Source organism: Lepisma saccharinum, chromosome 30, assembly GCF_977018435.1.
Source record: "Lepisma saccharinum chromosome 30, izLepSacc3.1, whole genome shotgun sequence".
Lineage (NCBI taxonomy): Eukaryota > Metazoa > Arthropoda > Insecta > Zygentoma > Lepismatidae > Lepisma > Lepisma saccharinum.
Window position 1 is genome coordinate 15,480,310 of NC_139258.1, and position 22,788 is coordinate 15,503,097.

The window sequence follows — 22,788 nt, forward strand, 5'->3', positions numbered from 1 at the left end:
TGGAAGACATAAAATCCAAGTTCTTGGTGTTGTGCCATTTCAAGTGTGAAAGTAACCTCTCGCCTATTACCATCGAGTTATCTGCCAAAGGGCGAGTGCTCACCAGTGAGGATGAATGAATGATGAAGCTACATCACCCAAGCATAATGGTTAGGATTCTGGTAAGATCCCAACGAGCAACAGTTCGTTACGAAGTGACACTTTCAGAGATCTGAATTATCCTGTGAGTTATGCAAATCATAGAAAACTAATTAATTCTGATGTAAATATTTGAGAAGAAAAAATGGATTCCTGTACATGCCAATAAACTTAATACTCTGATAACTACATAAATGTGCTCTTGGAAGGGAAAAGTTTATTTTGTGCAATAAGTATAGTTTTTAAACCAAGTTTAGGTTTATATTCACCATTTTAACATGGAAATCTCATTTTATGTACCACTTTTGATCCCAAAATGTGCCCAGTTTTTGTACCAAAACCTTGATCTTTTATTCACCATAAGCATGTGTCTCTACCAATAACAGCGCTGATGCTCTTCTCAATTCTCACGTATATCTTATACCGATGCATGAAAATTGTAACGTTTAAAAGTTCTTCAAAATATTGAATTAATATTAAAATGTAAATATTCCATTGGAATGACACCACATTAACTTACCATAGGTTTTCTTTAAAATATTGTAGGGATGGGACAGATTAATCGGTGTCTATCTGTATTAGCTGATATTGTATAAAGTCTAAGAGGGGGATCATTGATGGGCTAGGACAGCCTTTAGCCACTCGCTTGCTAGGCGAGAGGAACGTTGTAACTCAAACTGCAAGTGGACTAGCCCCGTAAAGAAGAACACACGGACATATATTTAAAAACACAAAACACTACCTTTGACTGAACAGTCAGGGGAAGGAAAGACAGGGAATGTTCGTTACCTGGAGTTCTACGGCGATCTCTTCTCCCCTGGTCCTTGGATCGACGTGGTCCTACTCTGTAAGAAAACGGACGAGGGAGCAACTCCGGGCTCCAAACTCTGTACTTTCGTAGACCGTATTCTATATGATAACTTTAACTTCCGATCGTTCGTTCACTCCTTTTTCTAAACTTATGATGCCTGTGGAGCTATCTCGCGATAACCGGATTCAACGTAAACTGAAAACAACTAGAAACGGAGTTTGTTACTACTTCAACTGACGGAAAACGGAAGACAACTAATGCTGATATTTTCTCATGCGACCTATTTAAATGAAATTCGAACTATCGGCCATTACGACGGTTGCTTCGATCGCGTCCTCTGGCAATGGCAATTCTGAGGAAGAACGCCGATTCCTGATTTCATTTCTCTAATGCCATGTCAGCGGAGTTTTTCCAACTCCGCTGAAGGATGCTGTCGCGGTGAGCTTTTAAGACGCTCTTTTTCAATTCTTCAGCGGGACTCTTTTTATAACGTGATTAGCTTATTTATTTATGATGCCCGGGTCCTAGGTTCGATTCACGTCTGCGGCATGATACGATATAGGCATATCGGTTTAACTGTAAAATTACTAATCTGATATATTTATAAATGTCTTCGAACAAGTGTTCTCAGTTTACCAACCAGGTTAAATTGGAGTTGGCTTCCAACGTTTCGAGGGCATACATTGCTCTCATCTTCAGGAAATGTAGAAATGGAGACCAATGTAGATGCTGTGTTCCGCAAGTCCTGACTTTTCCGGTTGGAATAATCGGATATTACGTTGATGTTCATTCCGCCGCTGCTCAATGGTGCATCCTGTTTGGCCTATGTATGGTGTCCCACACTCACAGGGTATTCGGTATACTCCTGGAATATGGAGTTCCAGGTCATCTTTGACTGAACGGAGTAGGGCCTTGGTTTAAGTGGTGGCCTGTGAATGGTCTTCACCCCGTGCCTGGCTAGAATTCTGCTTAACTTCCCGAAGGTGTGTCCTACGAATGGTAAAACTGTTACAGTAGGGTGTTCCTGTCCTGGGATACTGGGACCGATGGGTAAAGGAAGCCATAGCCATATCACGGGAAAGCACCAATCTCAACAGGGACGTGGGACTCCAGCTCAGTCATGCCTGGAACCCACTCCTCCGTAAAAACAAGACACCAGCCAATGAGAACACCAGGATCCAGAGAGCCAATAGGAAGACAGAATCCAAACTCTGCCACATTATAGTCATGTATATTAACCTACACTGGTCTCATTTCTACATTCCCTGAAGATGAGAGCAATGTATGCCCTCGAAACGTTGGAAGCCAACTCCAATTTAACCTGGCTGGTAACCCGAGAATACTTGTTCGAATCACGTCGCCAGGAAAGTTACAATTCCTATAAATATCTTATAATTTAATGCAATATTCTGCCATTTTGTTATAATTTTTATGAATAATTTCCATGCCCTACTCTTTAAAAAATCTAAATTTCTAAATATGCAACTTCTATTGCACTGCAGTCACCTGGAAACACATTTATTAAGAAGGTCAATGAACTATTCAGGTTCTTCAAGGACCATTTGGAATTTTATATCTGTATCATTACATCGCCATCCCTAAAATATTCAAATAGAAACATCAGAATATTAATATTGCTATCATTTAATCATGATGTTGTTTCTTTTTCACACAGTGCTGCTGAGTAATAAGTGAAAACTTTGAAAACGGGATAAATAATTGATTGATCGATTGATTTGATGTTTTAAATCCACTTTATGCACAGTAAAGCTAATCGGGACTGGAGCTACAGTTTAAAGTGGGATCCGAACCACATGTGCCTCCACCGGGTATCAAACCTGGGACCCCTTGATTACAAGGCGACGACGCTACCACTGCGCCATCGGGGAGACCTACAGATAAATGAGGTAGCTTTGAGACTAAAGTGACAGGTGTCACATGTTGTTTGACCTCTGCTTCTTGCTACCTCGGCCTATTTGTTCGGCTGAGGAGCAGACGACACAAGAGTATCGGCAATAATGTGCGAGCGACTTCTGCTGTTAGCCTGCGAAATGCTCATTCTAAGACCTCCTTCACTATAATGTTGGTTCGGTCCTGCTTTTAATAGCCGATAAGAATTGTGTTGTCAATATAATTATCCGAAATCTGTGTATGTATGCTTTAGGCACTTAACTGAACAATGCGCATTTGTTACATCATCATTTCTGTTTCGTTCCAGTGCTGGTGAAAACCTCTCATGCGTCATAGTCTTCGTGTTGGTGTATTACTTCCTTATGGCTGCTGGCGTGTGGTTTGTAATTCTCACGTACGCATGGCACATCAGTTTCCAGGCTCTAGGTAGGTGTTATTTCTATATGCCAAAGTTTGACCCCTCATGACTGAGCACATTGACTTGCCATAAAACGTTAGATCAGGTTGTCATGGGCATGGGAGTTCTTGCAGGAATTTCCTCATCAATTGTTGCAATTAGCTTGTAGAGGCAGAAAAGGGACATAAAAGAAAAATCTGGGATCCCTTGATTATATGGTAACAGTATTACCCACTACACCACTGGGGATACCTATCATTTCTACTTGGAAATTATACTTGCTCTGTACAACCAACAACAACATTTACATATGAGGTGTGGCTAGAAAAAAAAACGGATCAATGTTGCTGTCGACAAACGGCAAGCGCGTCAAGGTCAAGCAGTGCATGAGTGTATAACGTGATATCCTGCCTATCGACTGTGTGATTTCCCAGGGTGCGCGGCGATCAGTTCCGCTGTAACTTGTGGACGAAGTGAACCGTACATCTGTGCTCTGTCGGAAAAATGTTAAGTGTGAAAGTGGAACAGCGTATCAATGTGAAGTTTCTTATGAAACTCTGAAAATGCACCACAGAAACTTATGGTTGGTTGAAGGAAGTGTACGGAGATAAGTGTTTAACATGCACGCAAGTGTTTGAGTTGTTTCAAAGTTTTAAAGAGGGATGAGAAGTGATCGCGGACGACTTGCGTCCTGGACGGCCTTGCACGTCAAAAACTGAATCAAACATTTCAAATGTCAGTGAATTGATTTGATATATCCGTGGGATTGTGTACGTTAATTGGGTACCCGAAGGTCAAACTGTCAACCAACATTATTACATTACTGTGCTGAGGACACTTCGTGAGCGAGTAAGACGACGACTACCTGATTTGTGGAAAAGCAAGTCATGGATTCTTCATCAGGACAATGTTCCTGTCCAAACGGCATTGTCATTCAAGTTTTTTTTGGCCAAGAATGGGATCCCAGTGTTAGAACATCCACCCTATTTGCCGGATCTTGCTCTGTGCCACTATTTTTTTTTTCTCCCAAAGGTCAAATCAGCACTGAAAGGAATCAGATTTACGACCATAGAATCTGTGAGAACAAAAGCGACGAAGGTCATGAACATGGTTTCAGAAAATGATTTCCAGCATTGCTACCAGCAATGGAAGATTCATATGAAGAGGTGTATCGATAGTGCAGGGCAGTACTTTGAAGGGGTTAATGTTCGTTTTGTACAAAATAACCAATAAAAGATTTTGTAGCAACAATCCGGTTTCTTTCTAGCCACACCTTGTATGTTACTCAACATTTTGACACATACATGCTGTTTCTCAAGTGATTTAAATTGAATTAATGTATTCGTAATTGCAGTTGGTAAAATGAATGTTAGTACAAGATCAGTCTCCAAAACTTTAAGCATTTAAGTCTCAGCCAGACCTTTCGTCAATGCCCATGAAGCTGTTTTCAAAATGACCTCTCCTTTCAAAAAATTGCTATGATATTTCAAATTCTGAAAAATTACACCTGTCTGAAGTATTCACTGTTGTCTGGATATTCTTAAAAGTTTAATGGCTGCATAAGCATATTAAACTATTTGGAATATCTAGGCAGCAAAAAAATAAAAGACATAAGTTCACATGAATGCTTCAGAAAGAATTGTAAGCATATGCAATTTTTCAGAAATTGGGATCAAGCCGTTTTTCGAAATGAGAGGAAATTTCGAAAACTGCTTTTGCTGGTGTTGGCCAAAGGTCCAGCCGTGTGTCAATCTCTGTTGTTTTTTTTGTTTTTTTTACTGAAGACGTGTTTAAGAATTCTCCCTTATTGTGTAGTTCTAATTTCTTATTGGATTCTGGCAGATACTTTGCCATAATTAATTTGCAAATGTCATGAGACAGTAAAAGTATCTTCGAAATAACGTATCATCGTAAATTTTAGTTTCAGATCCACACACTTAAGTGTACTTTTTTAAAATTTTTACAGGTAAAATCAGCTTTGAAATAACATATCGTTGTAAATTTAGTTTCAGATGCACACACTTAAGTGTACTTTTTGAAATTTTTACAGGTAAAATCAGCTTTGAAATAACGTATTGTCATAAATTTAGTTTCAGATGCACACACTTAAGTGTACTTTTTGAAATTTTTACAGGTAAAATCAGCTTTGAAATAACGTATCATCGTAAATTTAGTTTCAGATGCACACACGTAAGTGTACTTTTTTAAAATTTTTACAGGTGAAATTAGCTTTGAACTAACATATCGTTGTAAATTTAGTTTCAGATGCACACACTTAAGTGTACTTTTTGAAATTTTTACAGGTAAAATCAGCTTTGAAATAACGTATCGTCCTAAATTTAGTTTCAGATGCACACACTTAAGTGTATTTTTTAAAATTTTTACAGGTAAAATCAGCTTTGAAATAACGTATCGTCGTAAATTTAGTTTCAGATGCACACACTTAAGTGTACTTTTAAAAATTTTTACAGGTAAAATCCGGGATCATATTGATAAGAAAGGAGCCTATTTTCATCTGATGGCTTGGTCCCTGCCACTCATCCTGACGATCACCATCATGGCATTGGGGGAGATCGACGGGAACAGCGTGTCTGGCATATGCTTTGTTGGTTACGTGAACCATGGTGCGCGGGCTGGATTTTTGCTGGGACCTCTTGCACTCTTCATGGTTGGTGGGGGATACTTCTTACTAAGAGGTGAGTTAAAGGTGATTTTTATTAAGTACTTTGCATGTCATGATTAAATGATTGTACCCCAACCTTCTTCCTGCCAAAATCACTGTGCGTGCCACAGCTGATGGTTGAAAACATTGCCAAAGCTTCTCTCTCTTTTTATTCTCAATATAGTCACTGCATCGCCCAGCGGTATGTGTATGGGGGAGAGATGAAGACAGGAAGGTTAATGAAGAATAAGGGTAAATAGAGAGCAAGTCATATCTCCATTTTGAGATGATGATAATAATAAAAATGATATACAGTAAAACCTCGTTAATCCAGGCTAATTGGGAGGATAAGTTGACCGGTTTAACGAAAGTCCGGATTAACTGAAATAACGTAAAAGAACAGAAAGTGCATTAAAACTTTGTTTATAGCAACCAAACACGTTTATTATGGTGTATTTAAAGGCCTAAATACACTATACAGTACAGTACAAAGTCTGTGGGAAACAGAATTTCATCAGTGGTTGACTGCCTTTTCTTTGTTGACTTCTAGCCACATTTAAAACATTGCATTCTGCTTTTTTTCTTGCCTTTTTCCTGTCTGGATTAAGCAAAGTCCAGCTTATCGGAGTCTGGATTAACGAGGTTTTACTGTATTCCCAAATTGCCTGATCTTCATTAATAATATTAGTAAAAATAATAAGAACAGACAAATTACTTCACACTGTTAAGTTTTTTATGTTCCAACGATGTAATATTATTGACAAGATTCATTGTATAACTGAGGCATTGAACGAGAAGAGGAATCAAGCGACGTGCAGTTTCATCCCTTCTCTTACTCCACAGACTGCACACTGACACCCCCCCACATTCTGATCTTGGCCAATACACGGTTGTGGAGCTAAGCCACGACAATAATCTTTGCGAAAATATCAATAGAACATGAAAAAATGTTGGCAGAAACATGCATTCCACCATATAACTCAATTTTCATAGGTTTGTGGCTTGGACCCTTCTCTCGTTCAATTCGTCAACTGCTTCTTTTTGTTTTTTTGGTAAATTAACTTATCGTAACATCAATCAAACTAAAAATAAATGATGCAGGTAGCATGTCTTCTTCAAAACATGTGTCTATATGTTTATAACAACCATAAACTACAAGAGAAATTAATTCTACAAAGCAATCAATACATATATACAAGAAAAAATAAAAGAATACATAACGGAAGCACAACAACATCAATGTCTGATCAAGTTTTCCTTTATGAAGCTGTTATTGACACTGGTATTTCATGCCCGAAGGGGCTGGACTCAATCTTTTGCAGGCCCTGAAAAACCACTCAAGAGAACAAGGAAAGAAATCTGCCTTTACCACCTTCCCCCTATCCTGTTTAATGGTGAAAGAGTGGCAACTCAAAAACAGCCTTCATGTGCCAATTTGTGGCTCTGCTTTTCGCTCCCATACGGGGAGTGGAGGACGTTATATGAAGTCAAGGACTGTAGAATACACCTTGCAATCTTTGGTGACAAGACCACTCAAGGCAGCTCCATGGAAGTTAGAGGCATGCATATTTTGTTTATGACGGAAAAACAAAATGTTAAACAACACATTGTAAAGTTAATTTTTCATGTTTCTGAAAGGTGTAAGGTGCATTTTCCTACCCTGTTTTGTCACAAAATGATGTGAAATGGACTGCAAAATGTGAAATAGACTCTTAAACACGAAATTTAGAGTTTATTTACCAATGCGACACTTTCCGATATCAGAATTATCCTGTGAGTTATGCAAGTCACAGAAAATTGATTAATTCTGCTGTAAATATTTGAGAAGTAAGAATGGACCCCTTTATACAGGTAAAAAGTAAAGTGCTCCCCTGTGCTATGTACCACGCCATGGAGGTGTATAGGGGGTGTGTGGTTAGAGCCCCACACTTTCTTGATCATGGCCAAGGGTGGGGGGTGATGTGATCAGTACCATGCTCCTGGCTGCCTTTACCCCCCAGAGTTTCCTCCAAGTACCCACTTTATACGATGCTGTGTGGATGCAGGAATAAACTTAATATTCTAGTAGCAACATAAATGTGCTATTAGAAGGGATATGTTTATTTTGTGTAGTAAGTGCAGTTTTTAAATCAAATCTTGGATTATATTCACATTTCTAAAACTAAAATGTCATTTTATAAACTGCTTTTTCTTTCACCACTATAACAGCAAAATTGTATTTTATTTACCACTTTTGAACCCAAAATTGACTGTTTTTGCACCGAAATTTGCTTTGTTATTTACCAAAAATATGTTACTCTAATCATTGTGTATACTTAAATTATTTCACTGTTCGTTCTTGCAAATTACCCAGGAGGTAGGAAAGTGAGGTAAAATAATGAAAATAGGAATAGTGCAGTGAAACCTCGATTTTATGTTTTTTCTGGGAACCAAGCTGAAAGAACTTGAAATGCAGGGAAATATAAAATTGAGGAAAATTGTAGACATTTTACTATCTTGGGACCATCAAGTGTAAAATCTGGGAACTTAAAATTTGGTATCCGCTGTAGCAAAAAATGTATCTTCCGAGTGTATTAGATACATTTTCTTGCAAGCTAAATGGTTTGTTTTGAATTATTGGATTCTTAAATATGGTAAAATGTTATATAGTTTAGCTTTGGAAATTTTACAGAATTAGAAGATCCCTCACACCCTGGTTTTGATCCTCTATGCATGGTAACCGTGGACTATATACAGCGACTTTCATGGTCTAAAAATGGTCTAATGGAGTGGCATTATTAGACTGCAGAAAAGCACCAATATCTAATACGTAAAGTAAAACAAAACAATCAAAAACACTTGTCAACACCTTAACACTTCACAAAACATGCAAACTGGACACCAGCTATCTGGATACTGAAGCACTGATACAGCTGTGGATCTACAGCAAACCCTCGTTAACACAAACTCGCTTAAGACGAACACTCGGTTAGCATGAACAAAACGTTGGTCCCGGCAGGGATGTATTATATTTTATAGAAAGTTTTTATCGGTTAACGCGAATTTCTGTTACCACGAATTACGAACTGTTTTTTAGTCCGTTGCATCATTAGACCTCATTTAACACGAACTTTCAAATTTTTTCATAATTTTTTCTGTTGTTCCTCTGCTAGGTATGTAAGAAATCGCTCAACCATCTTTATCATCTTGTCAACAATCAACTTATACAGTATTGTAACCAACAGATTCAGATCAACAATGTGTTCAAATGTGTTTTTCTATTCTTTAAAACATAGCCAGTACGAGTAACATCAAGATTAAAACTTTGAGTTCAATTGCTCGACAATCCCGACCATTGCGTTAACAATGAGCTTATACGTATTTAACCAACAAATTCAGTTGTGTGTTCAGGTGTGTTTTTCTATTCTTTAAAATGTAGCCAGTACAAGTAACATCAAGTTGCAAGCAGTAAGATGGGAGTCATGGCCAAGAGAAAGCAGACAGGCATAGATCTACAAACAAAACTGAGAATCCTAGAGGAAGTAGACCGTGGTGCATTGAACAAAACTACAATTGCTGAGCAGTATGAAATTGCCAAATCTACATTATCTACAATACTTAAATTCGTAATACGTATTGTAAATGGTTAATGTGTAGAAATAACTGTATTGAAACAATAAAATTTGAGTCCCCGGTTAGCTCGAATTTTTTTAACATGAACTCTTAATTTTTCGTTCCCTTGGGATTCGTGTTAACAAGGGTTTACTGTATATCCACCTATCTGGCAAGCTGGCTACTGCTCCATGGTCTGTGAAAGGCACTGTATATAATGCAGGAATATTTTATAACTTTTTGCTTTATTGGGATTGTTTGGGGATTAAATGTGCTGTATAGTATGGCAAAAATGGTTGTTGTGTAGAAGCAAAATCGTCATCTTCAAGTTCTTCTGTTAGATTTAGATTTTGAAACGTTGTCTGTACACAAAATTATTGTTATTTATCTTTTCAAGCTGCTAATGGAGAAGCAGTGAGGTAAGATTTATTTTTACTTGAATATTTTTTAAGTTTCAAGATGGGAGGGGGAGGTTACTTTAGAAACTGTTAATATTTGTGTTTAGAGTATTTGTTGCATTTGATTTGATTTTTGTATTTAGGATTGCTTTTCTGCTGCTTTTGGCTAATCATGATGATATGACGAAGTTGATGAAGGAATACTGGTCACAAAGAGCACCCATGCCCAGGCTAGGATTCGAACTCCGGACCTCTGGTGTCATTGAGAAACTTTACAAATTGAGTCAGCAGTATTTTGAAAAACTCTATATGCTGACCAGCCTCCCCGATGGCGCAGTGGTAGCGTCATTGCCTTGTAATCAAGGGGTCCCGGGTTCGATATCCGGTGGAGGCGCATAGTGGTTCGGATCCCACTTTAAACTGTAGGTCCAGTCCCGATTAGCCTTACTGTGCACAAAGTGGTCTTAAAACACCAAATCAACCAAATCTATATGCTGACCTTTATATCTGCTATCTGCTATCTGAAAGACAGGTTGAAACAACATAGGGATGATGTACGACTTAAGAGAGAGAGAAATGTGATATTTAAACACACGAGAAAAACAGGACATGACATAGAGTGGGATGATGCTAAGCAGATAGGAAGGGAGAAGAGAATACTAGTGAGGAAATGGAAGGAGGCCAAGGAAATAGAGAAGAAAGGTGAAGAAGAGACAATGAACTGGAATGGGGGACTGAAGATAAACAAAGAATGGAAGAAGGTGTTGGAAAGAGTGGAAAGGACAAGGGAAAAAAGATTAGAGAAGAAGGAAGAAAAATGAAGGAAAAAGAGTGTGAGATAAAGAGTCCAACCACATTCCAGATGGAAGAAAATGTTTAGCCTTTCAGGTGAAAGTACAGTTGACAAGGGAAAGCCACCGGCTAGAATGTTCCAGAACAACTTTTTAATAGTCTGGAGGGGAGTAATTTTCGTGTATATATATCCTCCTGTTTTGTACCTTATTACATTTGTACTTGGTGCGGAGTCTGAAGAAGACCTTGCTAGAAGGTTGAAATGTTACGTTTAGTTTTGTTTTATAATAAAATAAATTTCTGCCTTGGTCAGCATATTGAATTTTTCATATCATGGAAACAAGGCTTAATGGTGTTATAAGCAGTATTTTGTGTAAGTCCTCTTGTGCTTGGATAGGCTAATTAGTATTGGACCTACAATTGAAACTGTAGTAAAGTACCCTGTGGTACACTCGAAATCGAATGAAACGCCCCCCCTTACGGTTATGCAACCCGGAATTTTATATCATCTAGTTTCGCCAGGAATAGCAGCTCGCGAGAAGCGTAGTGTTTCCAACTCTTGAATCTAGCCACAGATTCACGCGACCGGGTGGAGATCTTGCTTTCCTCTTGATTTGATTTTAACGGACAAGAAGTTTATTTTGAGAATGTCTCTGGTAATAATAACAAGTGTTATTAACATTTATGCTTGAGTTTTTTATTATTCTTTTACCACTTCCGAACGAATATGTGAAGATTTTTTTTTTTTTTTCATTTTGCAATAACGCTTTCGTCATTTTTCCTTCAGAGTCATTCTTTTTGTGTTTAAATTTTTGGCGACATCTGATTTGGAAAAAGTTCCACGAAGTTTGTTTTAAGTGTAAATGCATCTGGACATACAGTGTAGAGTGGGATTTGAACAACAAATATGAGCTTCCGTCGCGAATCGAACCAGCGCTCCTTTCATTATGTTTTCTTTCCACGTTTATTAAAATTTGCTTCCTTCAGCCTACTTCGGATTGTCGTATATTTCAATTCGTATTCCCGTTTTTTTTTTTCATTTGCATTGTTCGAGCCGTGATAACTTTCTCTCTTAATCTGGTTATTCGAATACTTTTATACTTAATTTTTTTTTCCTTTTCTCGATTTTCCCTTCGCACTCATTACAGATTTCAGTATCGCGCTTTTCCATATTTTCAGTAATTTAATTCTTTGACTATTTTTGATTTGCCCTTAGTCCTAATCAAGAAAATATGTTAGGAAATGTTTCCCGTGTAAATCTTATTGTATGGTGGTGTAAAATTGATGCCAGCTTTTTCTTGCGATAAGGGTTTTGAAAGTGCAAGGGTCTCATTTATTAACCATGGTGGGAAGGGGGGGGGCGGAGGGGTGCCAGAAACTTTCCAGTCGGAATATGCCTGAAACGAAAAGTATAGATCGACCACAACGAAAAATATCCTTGGGACGAAAAGTACCTGTGCAGATCTCCCTTCTTCCCTTCAGTTCGGGCCATAAGGAAGCATGGTCCACTCTCCCCCGCCCCTCCTCGCGGAAGTACGGTGCACAGGAGTCGTGGGTCTGTGCAGGTTGTTTTGCTTGTGGTTCCACTCTTCCATCAGCAGGTGGGTGCTGAGAAGGCTATGCTATCTGCGAGTGAGGGGGAGGGGGTGACGAGCAACACTGCCACAGCGAGTCGCTGTAAATGATTTCATTGTCTGTGCTGGGTGAAACCGGTTCTTGGTGCTCCTACACTTTTCCGATACATTTCTGCCAGCCTTTCTAGCGAAGCGAGGTCATATGTTCCAGATTCAAACTCTGGTCAGGCATGAATGTATCACTGAGTTTGTCCCGTCACAATTTTATAAATTGATAATTCATCCGTATTATCGCGATTAACTCAAGAGGCAGAAGAGTGATGTAAAATAACCGAAATAGAAATTGATGCATTTGTGTTTGGTGCTAGTGTAACGACGAAGTATAAATGATGAAATAGGTAGCCCTTGCGCTCAAATACACTTATACCTTGGCACAAGAAAAAAATCTAACTTATCGCTGATCTCTTACTACATTTGGAATACAGCCAAGAGCGATGTAAAGCAATACAATTACATTGTGAATGTTTCACATCCTATAGTCTTTCTTTTTCACGTAGCGGGGGCGGGGGTTCATTTATTACAAATATCTAGGAATGGATTTAGCAGCAATCCGTGATATACTTAAATATCATAACATGCTGCGTAGCCAGGGTTCTTGGGTCCTAGCCTCTGATAATGAGTTTTTCTTTTTCGTTGTTTCTTCAATCTTCATCAATTTCCCTGAAGCATCATTCATCCTCTGTCGCCATTGGCTATATGTAAAAGTTGACATAAAATTAGTAAATTTTGAAAAGAAAACACAAGGATCTGCTTTTCTCATAGCTCGCCAAACATGCACATTTCTGTATTTTATGCTTTCAGCGCTATCATTATTCTTGGCAGGCAATGGAATTGAAGCAACTCTCACAACTAACGTAAACTACATATCACTCAGGCATAACAATTCTCGCGGGCAAAGTGGATTTTTTTGGCACATAGTAGCGCAATAACTATCTTCTGGCCTAGATTTAAATTCGTACTTTTTATTCCAGTTGAGTGATTGACTCACAATTTTGCCATTGAAGGTTTGGGTTGTATTTGGGTTATACGTATTGTGTTTTTGGTGCGCTAGGAAAAAGCAATCCCAAAGGTTCGCACTGAACAGAAAATTGTGTGCTTTTCCTCTCTCTCTCTCTCTCTCTTCCAACTCCGTCCCTCTCTCTCACCTCAAGTCCCCACTATTTAGGTAAACTGTTGTTAGAAACATATTTTCCGAAGAATATCCACATTGAAAATAATATTCCCCAATTGTTTTGATAGGGCATTTCTATTGCTCCGAACGAATTATCTCCGTAAGAGGACTAGGGCCTCCCCTATGGCGCAATCGTAGAGTCGTCACCTTTAATCAAGGGGTCCCGGGTTCGATACCCGGTGGAGGAACATAGTGGTTCGGAACCAACTATAAACTGTAGGTCCAGTCCCAATTAGCCTTTCTGTGCACAAGTGGACTTAAAAAACAACAATTCAATTCAATTCAATTGAATCATCTTATCAATATTTTTAAATCTGCATGCACCTGCTTATTTTAATAGATTATACATTTATATTCATTGCGGGCAGAAATGTGCGAGAAAACAATGCATTTTTTTAATGGAATGCATGAGTCAATAATAATGTATATTTTACGGTATATACTCTTTTATATTGCATTGATTCAATAGTATCCTTATTTCCTAAAGCAAGCGTGAGTTTCTTTGCACACACCACACAGGCCCTGCTTGACGTAAATCTCAGGTGCAGTAACTTCACGGTTGCCTTTGCCACCACGCTTTGGCTTTAATTCGAGCCCCGGTGGGTGCTTCGTTCGAGATCCTGCAGCAGTTTTACTCGTATCTATGCCTTGAGCATGTCACTTGCAACGGAACCAATAAAATGAAACTTTCTGCACCGGAATGGGCGTGAAACTCTACATGCACCAATGATAAGCTGTTTTCAAGAGGCATGTGCCACGTGCAGCATGTCCCTCCGGTCCGAATGTTCCTTTACGATATCATTTCATCATGCCTTACACTTCGGAATTTCCAAGAGAGGAGATAGTCCGCATGTTCTTGTGCGGCGGATCTGCTTTCAAGAGTAGATTGGCCAGCGAAGTCTTCCAATCGAAAACATTTGTGCGTTGATGGTGAGAGAGTGGGAACCTAGACAACTGAGAACAACGGAAGCTCTACTGGCTCACGTGTTTGATGTTTCGGAGAGTTTAAGGAGAAGACCAAACATCTGCTCGTGGAATCCTTGCCTCGTCGACTATATCATATGCTTGAATCCAACGGCGGGTGAACACAGTATTGAAACTCCGCACTGTTTAACCGATGTTCTTTGCTACATCCCAGAACAAAACTAATAATTACGCACATCTCCATATGCAACTTATCTTTCCAATTCTTTCTTATTGATACCTTGGTGCTCTTGGTTACTTTTTCGCACACCTGAACCATTATATTATATTCTATAATATTAATATTCACATTATTGACAGATTTGATTCACATGAAATTCAAATGCGCAGCACACATGCACCCATTCCTAACACTTAACTGTTAGTTACATTACACCTATCACGTTGCCACAGTTCTAAATCAGGGGTGTCCAGGGGGAGGGGCATTATGGCGCAGATTGTGATGGAAATTTGACTGAGTAAACAGGGCACAAGTTGAATTACGTCATCAATTAGCCATTGCTGTTATACAAATAGTCATTTGTAGATTGTCAGGGGAATTGTTACGGGTAATAAGTAATATTGGTGGGGGGGGGGGGGGGCGATATCCAACTCTTACATATTAGGCCTTAGATTGATAGGGAAATTATGGTGGGCGATTAATGAAGTTAGTGAGATTTTAAGGTAGCGGGATTGATAATTATTTGGGGGAGGCAGGGAATCCCAAGTCTTGTGTATTACTATTACGTCTTAGATTGCTTTTTTGTAGGGAGCAATATCAGCAGGAAGTCTAAAATTGGCATGGAAATTTTGTTGGGAAGATTGAGTATTAAATTTGAGGTGGAGGGGAGGGGAATGAAGTTTTGATAAAATGGTATGTCTTAGATTGTGAAGGGATTTCTGACGATTAAGAAATTGACAAAGATCCGGGCGGGACTCGAACCAGAAACATTCGGTGTCTGGATCGTTAGTCCACCACTAACCCCACTTGGCCGCAGAGCCGGTTCTCTTTGGTGGCCAAGCGCGTTAAGTGGTCCACTTCCGATACCACGAAATTTCCGGGTTTGAGCCACGGCTTCAGTATTGGTATCATGGCATCAATTTAATCTAATCGTCACTCATCCTCATTAGCCGAAAGTGGCAGAAGAGCGACTTAAAATAACAAAAGGTACAAAAACAACTTTAACGCTCTAGTAATTTCTGATCTATAGATGCGTATTAGCTTTGATTGTTGACTCTTGAATGATAAGCTTACGATTATTATTGTTAATATAAATTGCCATCCATCAACAGAAGGACGGACCAATCGATCATTTAATTCATGACGTTTTTTTGGTATTTGTTGTCCCTTCGGATCAGCTTCGAAACCTAAGGAAATTATTAGATGTTTGTCTGAAGTTAGTGACAATGGTTCTTTAAATTCCTGTAGCTCTTTCAGCCGACGCGGGAACCACCTTTATGGCAGTGATCCTCTGTTGCCGCGTTTACCTACGAAGGAACTCGTGGTCAATCAACCAATTAGGCCTACCGCTTGGGCAAGAAACGATAACTTCACAAAGCCCTCTTCTCCGAAGCAGCCAGCAGGGAAACAGGATTTTGTCACAATAACCCTTTTGCTCTGTGAATGAACACCGGTTCTAACAACGTTTCTACTTAATTGGACATTATCCATTGTTTTTCCTTTTGATTGAACATATATTCTATCTATATATTTCGAGACATTTCAAGAGATCACCTCTTCTCTCATCTTCAGGCGAACAATTTTTGCTATGTCTGTAGTGTGATTGGAACTATGACAGTCCATGATTTTGCTCCAAATCCGGTCCGCTAAGCAACCAGTCTTAGATGCCCATTCGAAATCGACAGCTATAAAGCAAAATATGTTTGAAGTGAAGATCTTATTGAATGAAACATAGCTCGACTCACCCTCACATTTGCATTTTTTTTAGATAACTTGCATGCACTTCGTAAAGAAGACTGAAAATTCACACTATTTCGCATGGCAAATAGACCTTATTCCAGCTTCGCTGAAAGTTCGATGTATGTAATAATTGTCAGTCATGACGTTGAACGCCCTCTGCGCGTGTGTTGTGATGGGTTACCGTGTTTTAATTCCATTTCATGCTCAGAAAGGCTACCCGAAGTGGGACCTACAGTTGAAAGTGAGATCCGAACCACTAGGCAGTTGTGTCTCCACCAGGAATCGAACCTGGGACTCCGTCATTATAGGGGGTTAACGAGTTCATGGCTTTACAGTTTCGTGAATTGAAGGAAGCCAAGGTGAGAAAAATGTGAAGAAATGTCTTCTACACGGAACTAACTATGTGTGTGTATGTATCTATGTAAAACTTTCTAGCACATCCATTTTCCTACCTTCATTTTATCATCATTACGTTGAATTTTGCACCAGTGATTTTTCACTACGTTCTAGGTCACGTCACTTTGAGTCGTAAAGTATTGTCTGTAATTCAGTTTTAGTATAGTTTTTAGCCTCTCACCCAAGAATTTTTAAGGTGGGAGAAGGGAGGTGGGACTCAACTTCTGGAAAAAATAGTGCGAGTTCAATTGAGAATACGAAAATGGAGCGGAATGATTATATTGCTAAAATATCTTCAGGAAAGTAAAGCGTAAAATTGAATTCTGCCTCTGAGTGAGTCCATGATATTGTTTATGTTTGAAGGTAATATATTAAACATGACTATCAGCATAACCGAACGCATATAATGAGATGATTTATTAGTGTTACAAGGCTAAAGGTGTGGAGTGCGGCCTGTTGCCTCCTTCATTACGGAATTACACATGTAAAAATTGATCAGCTCTTATTGCGAGTAACCATTATAGGCTTAGACCAAATTCTGGCGTTTATATTTCAATTCACTTCCTCAACAAATCCTTTCTCGATTGACTAGATTTTAAGCGGAGCGTCATTCAGTTGTCTGTCAGTGTTCTTTTTTGCAGAAGCAACAGCAGCTCGCTCGCACCCACAGTGCCCCGCCCACTCGACGAGACGCGTTGTCTGTGCAGTGCAGAACAGTGACAGTGTTGCCTCTCTATTCGATCTTTGTATTCTTCTTTGCCTGCCACTACACACACATTTCAGACAATTCTTCCCATACAACAAATGGAAAAGCAATCCGGCAACTGTTAAATGGCTCTTTTCTAGATTTTGTATTAACACTTTCCACGGTCAAGATATGTTAACTTGGTTCTGTTTCGTATTCCCACAATTTGGCTTCGTGCAGCAGGGGTTTATATTGCAAACTTAAAAAAAAAACGTAGGCAGGTATTTTAACATTTTAATTTTCATCAGTTGCATGATTGTATGAAAGAATATGGTGAAAAAATACACTACTTAAGACAATATCACTAATAATAATTGGCCGCCTCTGTGCCCGAGCGTGGTAAGCCGTCGGCTTTTGATCTCGCTGCCGAAATTCCCGGGTTGGAGTCCCGGCCTGGGTATGATTGTTTATGAGTGTTCCTTCATGCATTTTATCATACACTAATCCTCATCGTTGCGATTAGCCAAAAGTAAAGTAAAAAAAGAAAGATAATACTAGTAATAATAATAATATGAATCTAGCCCCCATGGTTTCTTTATGACTGTCCTCTTATCAATTTCATCGAGTCATCATTCATCCTCATTGTTGCGATTAGCCAATAAATGGTAGAGAAGCTGCGAAAAATAAGATGTAAAATAATAACAGAATTTTCTCCGCAGAAGGAAAAATAAATGCTCCAGAACACATGCAATACAGGAAAAGAGTGTCATGTAATGTGAGTCTGTAAACCAAATGTAACTCAGGAATGAAGAAGTTTACGTTAAGGTTTCGTCTTCTACGAAGCAATGCAGGCTTGGATGGCGCAATGGTATCGTCGTCGCCTTGTAATCAAGGAGTCCCGGTGGAGGCACAAAGGGGTTCGGATCCCACTTTAAACTGTAGGTCCAGTCCCGATTAGTCATACTGTGTATTGTGGACTTAAAACACCAAATCAACAACCAACCTACCAATACAGGGTTGGAAACACTACAGTTATAGGTTTGGAAACACTGCTCTTCTCGGGAACTACTCTACCAGGCGAAACTAGATGATATAAAATTACGGGTTGCATAACCGTAAGGGAGGGCGTTTCTTTCGAATTTGTGTGTACAAACAGCTGTTGAGGTTCAATGCCTGCTAAGTGGCATTTTGTTGGGTGATGTATGATCAGTGCATCATGTCTCATTGGTGCTGTTTTCTGGCTTACACACCTCCCTGATGGCGCAGTGGTAGCATCCTTGCCTTGTAATCAAGGGGTCCTGGGTTTGGTACCCGGTGGAGGCACATAGTTGTTGGGATCCCACTTTAAACTGTAGGTCCAGTCCCGATTAGCCTTTCTTTGCAAAAAGTGGAATTAAAACAACAAATTAAAAATTTCTGGCTTCGAGACTGGAGTCTACTCCTAGTGCTTTCAAATAGCTCCCCGTTGTCCTCACGGTGCTGGATTAACACCAAAATTTGGTAGTATCCACCAGGGATCGAACCTGCGATCATTTGTACCAAAAGACAAGAAAGCTAACGATTAGGTTGCAGGGAACCTTCCTGCTGGTTCAAGATTATGCAATTACAATAACATGTTACACATATGAAAAAACTTTAAATCCCGTCGTGTCTCGAGCACTACCACATATAAAAAATTGATTATGTTCCATCAAGAAGTGTGGAATGATGTCACACTTGCAATTCAACCTCAATTTGTGAAACTTGAGTGTAAGCAAAGTATTTGCATGAAGTAAAGTTGTGTTGGAAAATATTCTGCTCTGATTTTATGTGGTTCTTTTAGTGACAATAAATGTTACACATTTTGCACTTGAGTACTAGTTTAATCTTTATTTCTGCAGGATTGATCACGCTGACGCGATTGATGATAAGCAGCCAAGAAATAATATCTGATAAAGCAAACAACAAAATAAAGGAAACCATCGTGAGGATGGCCCTTTTTGCTTTGGTCATCGCAGTGTGTGTGGTTGTTACCTTCATATGCCACGTATACGAGGCCACCTCGCATCACGAATGGAAGAAGAGCTTCAGGAAGTACTTGACGTAAGTTTTGACAAGGATTTTTGCTTCTTTTTTTTTTTATAAATCGTGTTAAGATACTATAACTGATAGAAAAGTTACACAAATCATTCTTGTATTTCAGTTCTGTATTTCATGGCATGGATATATGACCACCATTTGGGTAGGACCGAGCCGAAACCCGTTGAACTGATACCGACACAATTGCTGATACTCTTCCCGATGAATGAAAATTGTAACAGTTCATGCTAGTTCAGAACGTTTATAAATTTTAATATGTAAGTTTTCAGTTGGAACACTAGCCTATCAGTCCCGAGTTTTGCTTTAAAATGTTTCCACACCAAAAAATATTAATTGTTGCTGAGAAACTATTTATGTATGTATGTACAGTGACATGTTCTAAACACATTTTTCATGCATTTCAAATTGCAAAATCAGACCCCTTTTCATGAATATCAACACATTTTGCACTAAAAAATGAAAAATACCATGAAATTCCAACATTTTTGTATTATAGCTTTAAAAAAATAAATGCAACACATTTATGGTGTATAATTGACCACTTTCGCTCTGTCAAACTCGTTTGAATCTCCCACGCTTGAACGTACTGCACTTGTAGTGGAATGATTGAAAACGTCCCGTATTTCAGAGCCTAATAATCAGCACTGTTTACCTAAAACCCATACATGGGAGGAAACCACTCTACGCAATTACAATTCTAAATAGTAATTTCTTAACTCAAATACAGCATATATGAAAGTATGCAATATCTACAGACCAAAACGTAAGATGGATACACATGCTGACAGACCTGCCTAAACAATTACAAATACCGTATGACAGTGAAAGATGTACTGTGTGCATCATTGTTCACTTACCAAAAAGGATAACAATATTCTGCGAAATAATAAAATGCAGTTTTAACATTCAATCGAACATCATTTCAATGTGAAAATAATGGTAGAAACATAAAATTTTAGTCTAGGTAGTTTCAGCCCATAATCATCTATTTCAATTTCACATATCTCGGTAAGATACACAAAAGTGCATTATAACACGGATATGATGACTATGTTCACTTATTTTTCAATTTCACTTCGTTTTTTAGTTCACTACCATAGACAAATTTTGGAAATATCTGTAGTAATAGGGTTCGAGAGTTCAGTAGTTTTTCGATAGCGGAAGAACTATCAGTTCTGTATGCCATCTAGCGTTGTCCCTGCGAACTATTTGCTGCTTGAGTGAAAGACGCTCATTGCAGCACTCTAGTGTATAACGTGCACATTTTCCAAGATTTTATCCTCCCCAAAAAACTATGGTGATTGTTGTAGATGGAGTAATTCCAACAACTGCATGAATTCATGTTGAGGGGAATAAACAACACTGTTGATAATATATAGGACGTAAGCGAGTTACTAAAGATATATCCGCGAAAGTTGCTTGTAAAATGTTCTATTAATCTCGGGGGCCTCTGCCACCATCCACTTGGGAACTCGATGTTTTACTGTTAGGTTGACTTCCGGTTCCTGTTGTTGTTTCCTCGACTACCGCTAAGGTTGCTGGTGTATTTATTTCGTCTGCTGCATGCGATGGGCTTGAGCTGTTGTAATAGCAGGAACCAAACATGATGAGAGCCTGACCGAGCCTGACCGCTGTCTATATTCAGCTCTTGCGGAAAGTGCATAATTGCATGCGTCACTTTGCTTTTGGTGTCGATTAGGTTGTGTGATGCGTGCCTAACTGAAACTTTTTGGATCCTGTGTTTGTTGAACTTAAGGTGCTATGCTAGTCCGGTAGTGGGTTGGGATTTTTTTGCATCCGGTAAGTGCTGTTGTATACGCTGGTTGACGGATCTGATGGATCTGCCAATGTAGTGTGAGTTGCACTCACACTGGGTGTTATGTACACCTGGGTTGTCTAGTGGGGAAAGGAATGATCTCTTGTGTTTGCTTAGGGCACTGGCTATTTTGTTCACTGGTTTGTGTGCGAGTTTGATGTCATATTGTTTGAAGGTCTTGGCTAGGTGGTTGGATGTAGTGTGGTGGTAAGGGAAGGCAACTTTATCACTGCTGGCTGGGTGGAGTAGGTTAGGTTGGCGTACTTGGATTTCTGCGTTGCTGTACTGTGTATCCATTTTGAAGTCCTATGTCCGTCACTATGGTAACTTCTTCCTTCAAATCTTCTTCACTTGAACAGTGCGTGAAAGCTCTTCTGTAGAGGTTAAGCCATACATTGGCTTTATGTTGGGGTGGGTGGTTGGAAAGGGAGTGGATATACTGGTTCCCTGCTCATGGTTTTCTATAGACCGTGGTGGTGAATTTGTTGCCCTCCTTTTGATGGTAAGATCTAGGAAGTTAATGATGCCTTCGTTTTTCCCGTTCTATTGTAAATTGAGAATATTTTGTGTCACCGAGTGAAGCTGTGGGGATCTGGCAGGAGATCTAGGGTGCACGTACCATCACACGGGACCCATAAGATTAGTATGTGTTGTGCAAGAAACATTTTGATGTCACTGAGCAACGTGGCACAGTTCGGCCAGAAGTCGAGTGCCCACCTACCATCACACGGAAGTCGTAACATCAGTATTCATCACATGAGAAATATTGGAAAATAACTTCCTCAACAATGGTTTCCAACTATGAAACTCAGAAACAGGCATAGGTCATGATGTGAACTACGAAGTAAAATACTAGCTTAACCCTAAAATACTACCTTACGTAAAATTTACGTGTGGCGTGCCCTTAATTCCGTTGCCTACCTTGCACCTCTCACCTACACACCCCTCCACCTAGCAGTGCCTCGAGCAGTCTGTCAGCCATAAGGCAGCACTGTGGTAAGGAAGGTGCAAGCACTGTTCGTCTTGATTAGGTTTGTTATGTTGTGCGCTGTACGTCAATTTTACGTAGCTCGACTAAAACGAGAAAAATCTTTCACGCAATTTTGACATTCGTAAATTCGATTTGGATAGTTAGATTTTGGAAACAAAAGTTTAGAAGTATGCACAATTTCCTTGTAAGACTTTAAAATTACATTCGTTCTTTATTTACAACGTTATGAATATTATAATTGTTTGTTTTTCATTGTTTGAACTTTTCGCCTTCATTCTTAATGTACTTACGGACTTGTCATTCAAGACATTCTCTTAAAATATTCTATGTTATATGAAACCATGTTTATACATTTTAAAATTAATAAAATTCCAATATAAGGTAGATAAACAAAATAATGTTCACAAAGAATCGTCATTTTGTTTTCATGAT

The 22,788-nt window shown here is 39.1% G+C and overlaps 1 protein-coding gene across 2 annotated transcripts in view; it reads left to right on the forward strand.

The window, feature by feature from the left end:
• smo (smoothened, frizzled class receptor) overlaps nucleotides 1-22,788 on the forward strand; it is an 82,391-nt gene that overhangs the window by 38,943 nt on the left and 20,660 nt on the right. For both annotated transcript variants that reach the window (XR_014440983.1, XM_083115163.1), the window contains exons 7-9: nucleotides 3,168-3,286; nucleotides 5,729-5,953; nucleotides 19,351-19,552. Coding sequence is in view for 1 of the 2 variants with exons in the window: in XM_083115163.1 (XP_082971289.1) it covers nucleotides 3,168-3,286; nucleotides 5,729-5,953; nucleotides 19,351-19,552 (546 nt within the window). In the remaining variant the exon portion in view is untranslated. The remainder of the gene's footprint in view (nucleotides 1-3,167; nucleotides 3,287-5,728; nucleotides 5,954-19,350; nucleotides 19,553-22,788) is intronic.